General features: G+C 53.0%; 1 protein-coding gene across 2 annotated transcripts in view; it reads left to right on the top strand.

The window, feature by feature from the left end:
• Positions 1-13,548, top strand: part of WSCD2 (WSC domain containing 2) — a 116,067-nt gene that overhangs the window by 75,054 nt on the left and 27,465 nt on the right. For both annotated transcript variants that reach the window (XM_004779068.3, XM_004779069.3), the window contains exons 3-4: positions 357-471; positions 4,483-4,667. In XM_004779068.3, the coding sequence (XP_004779125.1) occupies positions 357-471; positions 4,483-4,667 (300 nt within the window). The remainder of the gene's footprint in view (positions 1-356; positions 472-4,482; positions 4,668-13,548) is intronic.

Here is a 13,548-nt window from a genome sequence, read left to right as displayed (position 1 = left end):
ATGAGAACACGCTATCAGCTGTTTCAGACTCTTCCGAGCTGTCTCCATTTGGGTCTCTGCTTGGTCACTGGAGAATGACCCTGGCTTGGCTCTCTGGGCGTCTACTGGTTGTCGCCAGTGGAGTCCAAGGGCTTGCTCCTTACCCTGGCCGCAGAAGAGTCCCTTCTTCCTGTTTTGGCCTCCGCTGCCCTTCAGGGTCACGGTCTGCCAGCCCACGTGACTTTCAGTCTCTTGTTTCTGCTTTTCTGTTGGGAAGGAGGAACGGACCAGTACCGAGGGCCACCAGTTGCCACTCCTTTGCAAATCCTTTTCGGCTTTGTGCCCAGCCAGATCTGACTTTTCTCTTCTCCCCAAAGCCAAGTACATCGGCTGCTACCTGGATGACACCCAGAGCCGGGCCCTGCGAGGTGTGTCCTTTTTCGACTACAAGAAGATGACCATCTTCCGTTGCCAGGACAACTGCGCAGAACGGTAGGGCCCTGATGTCCCTCGCTCCATTCATTCCAGACTCCCTCCTTCGGCCGTGTTCTTTCCTCTTCCCCAAAAGGCACGGTGGAGGGTGAGCATGTGGTCACCAGGGACGTATGATGCCGGGGGTGGGGGTGTGTGTATGCTGTGCGCCTGCGTGTATGCAAATGAGCCGGACCGTTGGGTTGTTTTTTTTTTTTTAATTATTATTTATTTGACAGACAGAGATCAGAAGTAGGCAGAGAGGCAGGCAGAGAGGAGGCAGAGAGGAGGAAGCAGGCCCCCCGCCGAGCTGAGAGCCCGATGCCGGGCTCGATCCCAGGACCCTGAGATCATGACCCCAGCCGAAGGCAGAGGATTAACCCACTGAGCCACCCAGGCGCCCCCCGACCGTTGGTTTGTGGGAGTTTCTGGTCGCGTAGTTTGACCCCGTGCCTCGGTGTGAGTTTGTGTGTACAGCGTTCGGGTGCGTACAGCGGCCTAGGTTCGGAAGCCTCACGCGCATGCGCCATGATCTTTAAGTAATGGTTGTTGTGTGCGCAGGAGACTTTGTGAATCTGTGTGCAAGGCTCCAAACCTGTGCGCGTGTGCGGGAGAAGCTCACAGATGTGACTCGGTGAGCCGGAGGCTTGTAGGACACCCATGGGACATCTCACACGTAGAAACACACCTGTACCCACAGTGATTTCCAGTTGCAGTAAGTGATGTTCCTGATGGGGACATATACTGAGGGAGGCAGTGGACTTCCCAAAGGTGGAGGAGGTCCCACAGGACTGGCAAGTGGGGATGGGGACCTTAGCTTGTGCCTGGGCCCTGGCATTGCCACCTTAGCCTGGGGGTGACTTGGGAAGGGGCTGCTAGCTTGCCTACCTTCAGACTCTCTCTGGCTAGCTCTAAGGTCACAGATTCTGATGGACCTCAGCTGCATGGCTGTCCTAGAAATGAGCAGGAGGGTGGCTGAGGGACTCCTCCCTTTGTGCTTGATGAGGGTGTCCGTTTATAATCAGCTCCCTGAGCCCAGGGCCCTCTCCATCTTGGGAAAGATGCGGAGCCCTTGAGGATGTACCAAACTGTGGGGAGACAGAGGTGAATTCTGCAGAGTTCATGGCCCCCATGGAGTCATGCCTTGATGGGAAGATAGGCAGGTACACCAAAAAGGGCCTTGTAGCGGGATGAGGGTTCAGATGGCATAAATTGCAGACCGTTGAAATGCAGAAGAGCCCCCAGCCTGCCTCAGCCATCAGGAAAGACTCAGAGGAGGTGACTACCAAGGTGAGCTTCAGAGTGAGTCAGATGAACTCACGAAATCCGTTTGAGTTCAACAAATATTTATTGCTGCCCGTGTGTGTGTCCGGGTGCTGGAGACACAGCAATGAGTCAGCCACAGCCCTGCCCTCTGGGGGCTCCCCAGCTAGTTGGGAAGACGGAAGCAGGCACAGGCTAGGGGAATAGAAGAGCAGTATGTTATCTGTGCTGGGCATTTGTTCCGTGCCAGACACGGTTCTCAGCACTTTGCAAATATTAACTCTTAATCTCCTTCCCCTCCCACAAAATCCCTAAGAGGCTGATGAGGAAACCAGACTATGGGGACATCAAGTATGAGGGGTGCTGGGCTGCATGTGCTACCCAGGCATGTGCTTGCAAAGGCTGAGGGAATGGGGAGCTCAGGAAGTTACAGAGGTGAGATCTTGAACCAGGTTTTGAAGGATGAATAGGAGTTTTCTAGGGAGTAGGACAGAAAGAGCAGCATACTCAAAGACCAGAACTCCTGAAACATCCTCAACACCAAGCCTCCTCAGGTAGGCTGGATGGGGATGCACAGGGAGTCCCAATGGGGAGCTGTCAGGAGAGAGGGGAAGCTGTAGGGCTGGCTGACGCCTGCTGATGTGTGGCCTTGAATGCCATTTGAAGTATCTGGATTGGCCACTGGCAAGGGGGAGCTGCTGGAGGCTGTTAATTGGGGGATTGATTTACATTCATTCCACAAATATTTGTTAAACACTTAGCATACACCAGGTGTTGAGAATGAAGGGGTAGTTTGGGGGGGAATACAGGGTGGCAGGGAGCAGATCATCTAGGACAGGGGTCCTCGGCCTGGAGTGAATATCTCCATCACCCAGGCTCTTGTAAAAATAGATGGCTGGACTCCATTCCCACTTTCTGGTTTGGTAGGTTTGGGCCGGGGTGGGGGAGAGGGGGCGGAAGGCGACCAGAATTTGCGTTTTTCCTGAGTTCTGAGACAGAGATCATATGGATTCTGTGGGTCCCGGGCCCACAGCTGGAGTACCACTCCTCAAAATTTCATACAAAGTGGCATGTTAGAATCACAGGGCCAATTAAATTGGACTCTGTGGAAGCGGGAGCCAGGTGTGGCGTTTAAAAAATGTTCCCCAGGTGATCCTAATGGCTGTCCATGTTAAAGAACCACTGATCGGAGGATTTGTAGGCTGAGCCAAGCCATCTGGAAGCTTATCTGCCTGCAGTGGAAGCTGGGGGTGGGGCAGGGGAGGGGGCGTTGGGGCAGTAGAGAGGTGTGATCTGTTTGAATTCTGGAAAGATCTTTCTGTCGAAGGCCACAGCGGGCACATCAAGATTAACTGTCTGAGGTCCTCCCAGGGACCCTAAGGATAGCAAGGCCGACTCTGTTTCCCTTCCTGTATTAGTTTTCCTTCACTGGGCCACAAATTATCCCCAAATTTAGCGTCTTAAGCCAACAAACATTATCATCTCCCAGAGTTTCTGGGTGCCAGAAACTACAGCCTGGGAGTGGGGTTAGCCAGGTGCTTCTGCCTCAGTGACTCTATGACCTTGTAGTCAAGGGGGGCAGCGACTGCAGCCATCTGAGGGCACAGACGGGACTTGAAAATCCCCCTCTGAGACAGGTGCTCCCAGCTGGTGGCTGTATCCTCCCAGGGCAGCTGTCCCCCGCCCTCCCTGCTGTGAGCCATCCCAGGGAGAGGGCTAGGAGGAAGCTACTGCTTGTTCTAGAATTGTGACACCCCCTAAAAGTGGTTCTCCCCCGCCTTGGGTTCCTTCCATCAGTGGATCTAGTTATACGAGAGGGGCTCAGGGTACCCCAGAACCAGGGCTTCAGAAAGACAGCAGTTCTGAGAAAGACAGGAGCAAGGCAGCCTGGCCCAGCCCCAGGATGCTGGGGATAGGCACCAAGGTACCCATTGGCTGCACCTGTCCAGGTGAACGTGTGGAGCAGAGGCTAGCACATGCCACACGGGTAGTGGGGGTATGTGGAGGCTTGAGTCTGCGTGGGTCAATCTGTCCAGCTGCCCACGGGCATCCAGGTTGAAGATGTGAACTGACCACTCCCCTTGGAGCCACCATGCATGGCCAGGGTCCCTGCAGGCTGAGCCTTCCTGGTTCTGGAGAACACCTCACTGGCAAGGGGGCTGAGCAGGACTTGTCCCAAGCCTCTCCCTCCGTCCCCACCCCTGCAGCCAGAGCAGGCCATGCCTTTCTGTTTATAGAATGGGTGTCCACTGAGAGTCCTTTTTAGGAAACAATCTGATGGCTACAGAGAGAAAAAAAAAAAAAGTTGAAAACCTTGCAGTGCCTGGATTTTTTTTTTTTTTTTTTTAGGGGAAGGAATTTTTCCTTGGCTGGCTATGTGACCTTGATTTTTGCCGTCTTCCAAGGGGATACAAGAGTCCCTGCCTCCCCCTTTCATTCCAACTCTTCTCAAGGGACCTGGAGGCATCATTCCTGGGGGACATTTCCTGGAATAAAGGGGCTGGACTCTGGAGATAGAATTAGTGCCTGGCACTAGACGGGAGGAGCAAGAGGGTGGGTTGGGATGGACGGACCCCAGGCTTGGAGGCGTGTGTGTGTGTGTGTGTGTGACATGTATAAAGTCAGGAGGACACTTGTGGCCACGTGGGTAGGTGTATGGGGATGAAGGCAGGGGGTGGTCCTGGGGGTCCTGGGCCCGGGAGACCTCCCATCCCCCGAGTCTCCTGGCCCCTGGGGTCCGCACGGTATCCTGACTGCAGCCTTCCCCAGGGGTTACCTGTATGCCGGGCTGGAGTTCGGAGCCGAGTGCTACTGCGGCCACAAGATCCAGGCGACAAACGTGAGCGAGGCCGAGTGTGACATGGGATGTAAGGGCGAGCGTGGCAGCATGTGCGGTGGCGCCAACCGCCTCTCCGTGTACCGGCTGCAGCTGGCCCAGGAGTCTGCACGCAGGTGTACGTGAGTCGGCCCTGCCCCTCTCCGTGGCTGTGCTGCTCCCTGCCCTGCGCCTTCCTTGGCTCCCCAGCACCCCCACGGGCCTGCCCTGCCCCAGCTTCCACCACAGTCCTTGCAGAATCCTCTGCTCCAGCTTCTCCAAACGTTTCCCCCCTGTCGGTGACCTCTCCCTCCCACACCGAGCTGTCCCCTGTGCCAGCCATGTCCCCCTTTCTCCCCTGTCTTCCTCCTTGACAAAGTGAGCCTTCCTGATTTCCTGAGAGCCTATTGTCTGTATTGATGATGCGGGCGAGGGAGATGACTATGACCATGGCAAGAGCGGACATTTGGTCCTTTTTAAGTGCCTTATGTGGAGTAGCCCATCCTCACAGTGACCCTGCAAGTAGGCACTGTTCTCCTCTGACTCCCATCTGATGACCAGGAAATTGAGGGTCGTGTCACCTAAGCCGCAGAGGATTTAAACCAACTCTGCAGCCTGTGTCTTTAATGCTCCCATTGAGACAATTTCTTGCATGTCGATGCTTCATTCTTGTTGGAAAAACCCTCCCTTTCCACGTGGAGGGAGGGAGACAAGCAGGAGAGTGTGGGCGCTAGCCAGTCTTCTGCTGACATCTTCGCATTGTCCCCTGCTCTGGGTGCTTCCTAACAGTTATGTCTGTTTAGCAAGAATCTGCCGTGTGCTAGGGGCTATGCCAAGCCTGTTGCAGACCCAATTTCTTATCCCTTCCCTATAGCTTCTCCAGGCGGTTACCAGTGTTAATTCCCATTTTATAGTGGGGAAACTGAGGCTCGCTGAGTTTAAGTAAACCTGCCAAGGTCACCCCGGCTATTTAAAGGTGACCCACAAACTTGGGAAAATGGCTAAGGGCCTGTACAAAAGATGGAGGGCTGCGTTTTTCCCCCATTACCCTTCTGATGCGGTCCCAAGGCAGGGTCAGGAACCCACAACTGCACCTCTGACCCCTGGGCCAGTGCTTCCCAGATCTGAATGCGCCTGTGAACCCTATGGAAATGTTGTTAGCATGCAGATTCTGTTTCAGCAGGTCAGGGTGAGATTTTGCATTTCTGAGGAGGCTCCCAGCTGATGCTAGGCTGCTGGGCCAGGGACCACACTTTGAATAATAAGGCCTCAGACCTCAGCGGGGGACTCACCCAGCTCAGAACAGGGGCCTGCCCATGTGGGCAGGTTTGCCTGTCTTCCACAGGGCCAGTGCTGTTGTTTATAAAAACTCATTGTTGGTTTGCCTGATAATGCGTTCTGTCTCCCAAATCCCGTGCTTTTGAAGCCTCTGCTCGAGCTTTGCGCTACAGGATGGTCGAGGGTGCTGCCAGTTTCCAACGGTGCTGACTGCTGCAAACAGTGGCACCATCGATGGCCCCAGAGTCGCCCCAGGTCACCTGGGGCTGAAGTTCTGGCTGGCAGCGGGCACAGGCAGTGTGTGACATCCAGGCTGGAGAATGTCCACACGGCAAGGCTCTGGTTTGGTCGTTAGTGTAATGAGGTCTTAATTTGATGGCAGATTTACCATCCTCAAGCAGATCCCTTTATGCCAATATTTATGTTATTTTGATGGCGACTTTGACTATCTGGCGAGGTGGCGTTAGAGTTGTGGGTGTTTGGCGAGAAAGCTGTTGCCATTACAGCATCCTAGTGCGTGAGAAAGAGCTGGGTCACCGAATTAGGCCATGTCGGTCGTTAGCCAGAAAGCAGCCAGATCTCCTTTTGGTTAATGTTCAGATTGGCTGGATAATCTGGACATATTCTGCCCCTCCCCCCCAACTCCTGACATTCTCTCTCTCTCTTACACACACACACACACACACACAACTACTGTGACCACCTGATAGGAAGAACAGTATCACAGGCCATCAAAGATTTTTCAGTCAGCTGAAATACACAAGCCGCAGCATGCAAAGACCCTCGATTCTGTATGACGGGGTGTGTCCTGCCCTTGTAGCAGCAGGAGGTCTGGGTGGTTGCTGGAGTCAGCCCCCAGGGGCTGGCAGGGATGCCGCTGCCTCCTCTCAGCTTACCCGCCTCCTGCAGCAGCAAAATTACCCAGGATGGCATTTTATTCCACCTGAGAAAGGAGTCTTTGGGGTTGATGTCCAAGAAGGGAACACAAGTCGTGTCTACAGAGGATGGTGTCCTGGAGTCTCTCAGTCCAACACATTGTTCCGAAACATCACTCTACAAGGTCTGCAGCTAGGGTACCTTCAACGAAAGCATCCGGAAGAAAACCGAAGCCTTATTAACCTCAAGATTGACACAAGAATGGAAGTGGCTTGGATAAGGGGATGGGTGGTTGATGATATGCCAGATTGAGATTCCTGGTGGGCTCCCAGTTGGCAACATGGTGTCTGGAGAGAGCATGGGGACCATTCATTGAGGCAAAATGCTTGAGGGGCATGCACGTGGATTAGGCATAGAAGATGAGTGGAGAATGAAGCACAGTCCCTGTCCTCCGGGAGCTCACTGTCCAGTGGAGAAACAGACGCAGTTCCAGGGGTGGTATGTGTTGGGGGATCGCAAGGGCCCTGTCAGTGGGAACCAAGGGAGCAACATTTGAGCTGAATCTCATTCCAAGGAGATTTCTAGATGAAAGGGAGAGCCCTGTATTCCAACCACGAGCAAAAGGTACAGGGTCAGCAAAGGTCCTATGTTGAGTACCCTGTTGGAAGCACCTTCCTTGCTTATGTCCCCTTTTATAGCTTTAGGGACTGAAGCCTGGAGAGCATAAGTGGCTGAGTTGAATGGCCATAGAGGGAGGCTTCACAGAAGGGAGCTATTTGATTAGGGCCTGAAAAGATGCATAGGATTTTTCTTGGTGTAGGAGAGGGGGATATCCAGACTCAAGTTGCAAAGGGGTGGGAGAGAAATGTAGGCAGAAGAAATTAGTGTGCAAATGTCTGAAGGTGGCTTCAGGAAATGGTGAGCAAGCATGATTTTCCAAAGGCCATGGTGCTTCCTAGGTACTGCACATGGGCGGGAACCCACCCCTCTGACTCCTAGTTTGGGTGCTCTGGGTCCCTTGACATCTTGTATTGGATTCTGGACCTCAGCTTCTCTCTTTTGGGGGAATTCCTTGGATTTACAACCCTTGGTAAAGCACATTACCTCCACTTTCCGACTTCTGATCTGTCCTTCTGCCCCCTTTGCTGACTCCAAGCAAAACAGAATTGCCAGTGTCTTTGCTCTAACCCAGTGTACCTTTGGCTTCCCATTTCTGGTTCTGATTTATACATTTGTGTACAAATGAATCAGAATGGGAGGCCTTCCAAGTTACTGGCTCACAACACTAGTCAGGGAAATGAGAAAATGCACCAGGAAACAGGTATGGTAGAAACCAGACTCCATTTGTATAGTCATTAGTTCATATTAACAGTGTATCCTAATTGTGTTTCCCTGAGCAGTGGCACAGAATTCTTAATGACTAGAAAGATCTAAAGGAGGCTTGTTATCTTTGAGCTCCACTCTGGTGGGACATACGCCTTGCATAGGGAGGCAGCCTATGTGTTCCTGGGTGATGGAATGCTCCTTTAGTAGCAAGAGCATTAAGAGGTTGGCAGAGCAAATGTCTGGAGGCGCCCTGCTATTCTTCCTTAGCACAGACTCTCAGGCACATGGACTCTTTGCTCTTGTTACAAAAGAAGCGAGAAATGGACTTCCTTCTTGGTTGGATTAAATTTTTCACAGAAGTTTGCTAAATGTGTCAGCAAGCATAGCTCTCCTCCCAGGGGCAGACCTGCTGGTGATTTGAGAGCATTACGGCTTTATGGGATGTTGCAAGAAATTCCATTTACCTGGAAGATTCTTGCCAAGATACGTGTTACATGGATTCTTAGAAGTATATTGGACCTGTTCTGTACATATAGGACCCACTGGGTGGCTGTCCATGGTGCTGACCTCCCATTAGTTCTACCTGAAACCCCCGGGACTGCCGACAGACTAGCTTCTCCCAGGACTCAGCACATTTTCCTCTTGTTTTTTGTTTGTTTGTTTGTTTTTTGTCTTGGTGTAAGTATTATGAAGTTATTACTATAGTGGAAGTATTACATGATCATGGAAAAAAAATAGATCCTTGACTTAGGGTTCACAATTTACATAGTGTATTTTGTGCACTGTGAGTTTTGGCAATTTGTTGTCTTTGAAAGTTAGAAGGAGAGTTTTTTGTCTGTGCTTGTGTTATGCTCATTAATAACTCCATTCCAGCCATTTCTGCCAAGGAGAGCCACAGATGATCGTGGAAAGTCCCAGTGGCTGGAGGGACCATCCCTAGCTCCTCCTTTGCCAGTTCTGGAGCTCTCTCCCCTTTGATATGTTCCCAGGACCCCTGAATTTTATAATTTATATGAGTCTTCAGGAATTCTGCTGTGTAGGGTCAAGGAGATGATAGCTAGGGATGCCTGGGTGGCTCAGTCTGTTCAGCGTCTGCCTTCGGTTCAGGTCATGATCCCAGGATCCTGGGATCGAGTTCCACATTGTGCTCCTTGCTCGGCGGGGAGCCTGCTTCCTTCTCTGCTTGCCTTTCCCTGTGCTTGTGTTCTTTCTCTGTCTCTCTCTGACAAATAAATAAATAAACATCTTTAAAAAAAAAAAGATGATAGCTAGAAAAATTTTCTTTTACAACATGATGGGGAATACTTGGTTTGCTTTTATCCCCTTAGAAAGTCCACAAAGACTATGATAGAGACATTGTAGGTCTTGAACTGAGGTGGACAGGGTTTCTTTTCCAGGTTTCTCACTTACCTGGCGTGTTGCCTTTGATCAGGCTGCTGACTCTCTGAGCCTTGAGTGCCCCATCGGTAAAATGGGGACAATTCCAGCCTTTAAAGATGGCTGTGACCGCCAAGGGAGATAAAGTCAAGCAAGCACCTAGCTCAGTGTTCTTGAGCAGTTGTAATGCCCCTTTCTTCCTGAAATGAAAACTTCTCAATGTACTCTAAGCAGCACCCAATTCATGCTCTCTGAATTTGCAACAGCCTGCTGGAGCCTTTGGTGATGGCTAAAAATAGCTGGCTTGAATTCTCGGACAGTTAGGCTCTTTGTGTAATTCAATCTCTCTCTGATTATAGGTAGCCGTTAACAGCTCCCAGCTCACTGCCTTCCCTCCTCACTGGCATCTTTAATGCAGTATAGCCTGGCCTAATTACCCAGGGGGTGGTGGCCTCTTTCAAACCGAGGGGAACTCTTCCACACCTGCCTTTAAGCTGACGCCTGGTGACATTTACCTCATTTTTGTGAAGCCCCAGAACAAAGAGATGATAGGACTTCAGAGACACTTGCAGCTGGTTCCAGGCTGTTCTTCTTCTGCCCCCAGCAAAGGGAGTTGCCAAACAGTTGCTCTGCTTACCTCTTGCTAGTAAAAGCCTCAAGCTGCCGAGGTCAGGCACCATCCCCGCTGGCCCGGCAATGAAGAGCTGACATTATCAGAATGTGGGCCATGGGCTTTTGTGATTCCCGGCCCCCTGCTGTGGGGCCTGAGAGGGTTTCTGGGAAATTCAGGGGGCTGGTGTGGGGTCTCTGGAGCCCCCAGCCATGTGCGAATAGGGCAGGCCTCCCGTGGAATGGCAGAGGGGTAGAAAACCAAGAGGAGATGTCAAGCAGGATGGGGGTCACATCCCAGCTCTGTTCCCTGCTAGCTGTGTGACCTGGAAAAGCAACTGAATTCTCATTATGCCTCAGGGTCCCCACCTGTGAAACCAGGTAACAGTCTGGCCGACATTATAGGTACGGTACGTGTAACACACAACACTGGTGAAATAGAGCCAGCAGCTAATGTTCCATTGGCTTTAGTGTTGGTCAGGAGGAAGACCCTACCCAGGGTCACTGCCATTGTCCAGAGGCTGGGTCTGGCTCAACTCCCTGAGCACCATTCCCACACACTGTGGCCTAGGGAGAGCAATGGCCCTGAACTCCATGTGGGATTTCCCCTGTGGATTAAAAAGTCTTCAAGATCCAAAGCCATTTCAAGTTGGGTTCCCCCAGAGGCCAGGATGTGACCCTTGGTTTGTTGGGGAAGCCAGCTGCAGGTGCACCTGTAGAGGGAAGAAGGGGTGAGACAAGGAAGGGAGGAAGCCCTTACAAGGTCTTTTACAAAGCAGATCTCACCACTGAGGACAGCTGAAGCTTAATCCCACTGGGGAGCTTTGGGAGATGGGGGTGAACATGCTTCAGAGGTGTCCCACCAAAGGGACAGGCAGCTGCGGTGTTTACCCTCCCACATTCCCCCATCATGGTCTGAGTGGGGGTCCGAGGGAGAGGAGCTCCCTGGTAGGTCCAGTCCATTCCTCACTGGTTCAAAGACCCAGTCCTGGGTGTTTGTGGTTGATCATTGTCCACCTGTCTCAGGATAGGGAGTGCCAGGGGCTCGTTAATGGGGCACAGACAGTGGCTCCTTTGTAGGATCCGGCACCCTTCCCATATCATGGATGCAGGGAGCAGGGAGTCCTGGTTAGGTCTCAGGCACCGTAAATATGATCACACGGACTTCCACCTTCACTGTGCGGCGCTAATAGGATCCCTGTTTATTTCCTCAGGAAACCGAGGCTCGGGAGGGGAAGACCCCTGCCCGAGGACACACAGCTTAGTCAATATCTGGCCCAGGTCTGCCTTAACTGTAAATCATTTCCCTTTCTTCGACACCAGGGATTTTTGCAAACAGGAAGGCTTCTCCTGATTGCCGTGGAAATGCAAAATTCTTTCTATCAAAGAAGAGTGTCAGGAAGGTCAAGGGACCTGGGTTTGGCCCCTTCTTCATTTGCAGATGTAAGTAGTGAGAGGGCCACTCACCGCTGATGGGGAGAACTGGGCGGAAGAGTTAAAGGTCTTGGCCACCATGGATATTCACGTTCCGATCGCCAAACCATGAAGGAGAGCAAGCTGCTGAGAGAAGTGGCCTCCAAGGCATGCTTCCCAGATCCCTGGGAGCCCTGCCTTTCTGCCGGACATCAGGAAGCCCCCAGTGACCAGGTAGGACTGGAGGAAGACCCCACATCCCACAGGTCAGCTGTGCCTGGACCCACCTTCCCACCCCTGGTCCTCTCCTTCCCCAACCCTAGTGCACACCTTGCCCAAAGAGAGACTCAGAACAGTGCCCTCCTGATTCCATCCTGGCTCGTTCATCCTTGGAAAACCTCGCCACATTTGCCGTTCAGAGAATTCAGCTCAGCCGTCCTCTGAAGCTGGGAGGGTCAGGGACTCATTAGCAGATGCTTAAATGTCAAAGGGAGACAACCTGCGTGGAGCTGGGCTGACAGTCTTCCCACCCCTTCCCGCCCTCGGAGTCTGCCTGCCTGAAGACGGTGTCCAGGCCAGCCGGAAGAAGTCACGCAGAGAGATGGTGGGGAAGAGATTCAACTACTTCACCTGCTTTTCTGTTTAAGCCTAAGGCCGGGTGACAAGGAGACGGGTGTCCCCACCTTCCCCTGCCCCTTCCACCCTACTTCCCGCTCACCAGACTTCTGCATCGCTGTCTCTGTGTCCTCCACCCAGCATCCGTGCCTCCATTTTAGAGATGAGAATGTAAAGGCCCCAAAATTGCCCAGGGGCAAACATCTTGGAAGGGCGGAGCTGCCTGTGTGGCAGGTGGAGACTCCAAGTTCCAGGGGAGAGAAGCAAAGTGAGCACCAGAGCTCGTGTGTGCTGACCACTGGGTTTCCGCTCCCAGACCAGGCAGCTCGTCCCCAGCCTGTCGGTTCCAGGGAGGAACTGCGGCTTCCGGGCGTGGGGCCAGACTGGACAGACCCTGAGTCAGGGCTGAGCACCTCGAGGCCCCTGCAGATACATGCTGGTGTGGGCCCGTCAGCAGTTGGACCCCCAGATGCAGGTATCGGGCTTGGGGTGATGGAAAGCTGAGCATTTGGCCCTGGGGGTGGGTCCTGGTGTGTGTGGGCTCATGGCCCCATGACCTTAGTTACTCCAAGTCACGTCTGCAAGAGGATGCAGGGGTGACTCCTAGCGGGGCGACCCCAGAGACCACTGTGGGTGGGTGCCTGCACACACATGCCCACGGGCAGACCCACACTGCTGTCCAGAGATCTATACATCAGGTCCTGTGATACGCAGGACCCAGACAGATACCAGTAGTGCCCAGCTGTGAGCTCCAGTGAGGATAGTCCCCATACTCTCAGCATCCTGGGGAAAGACACCACTCAGGCTGGGCTCAGTAGAGGGACCCGCCCCCTCCTAATCTTTCTCTTGCATGGTGCACTGCGGAAACCCATATCGGCTGGAACCTAGGTGCAGGCTCTTCAGGGATTTTTGAGAAATGCCCAACCGCTGGTGGCATTGAGCCTGTCTGGTGGGAGGCTGGCTGATGTTCCGCCTGGCCCTCCTCTAGGAGACAAGGAGCCCTCTTCTTGGGTACATGGTTGCCGGGCAGCCCAGAGAGATCACCTAGGGTTATGTCTCCACCCCACGGTAGGGGTGCCACGCCCAGCCGCAGCCACGTACAGATGCCCACATAGACAGACTCTCATGGCCAGGTTCACAGTCTTAGTGCTTAGCATCCACACGCCTGAACAAGTTGATTTGTACTCACTTTGCCACAATCAGGTACACACACACTTCCTCCTTGTCACACACAGTATGCACACCTGTCCCACCTCCCACACACTTCACTACAATCAGGCCACAGTTAACCTCATGGCTGTCTCCTCTTGCCTCACTGATGCAGAGACATGTTCTCACCCCACATGTGCCCCAACACGCTTGACGCCTTCTAACACACTCTGTCTTTCCCCATACAGTCTCAAGGGAGTGGCAGGGGCACTTAGGAAGGAAGCTCCTAGAGGGGAAGAGGTGGTGAGCTTTAGAACTTTACAGTACACCCCGGCCTGCCCCCACCCGGAATGGTCCTCCCTGAGCCTCAGCCCTGG

This window comes from Mustela putorius, unplaced genomic scaffold (genome assembly GCF_011764305.1).
Source record: "Mustela putorius furo isolate JIRA1106 unplaced genomic scaffold, ASM1176430v1.1 tig00000193_pilon_pilon_pilon, whole genome shotgun sequence".
Lineage (NCBI taxonomy): Eukaryota > Metazoa > Chordata > Mammalia > Carnivora > Mustelidae > Mustela > Mustela putorius.
This window is presented reverse-complemented; position numbering and strand designations above follow the sequence as displayed.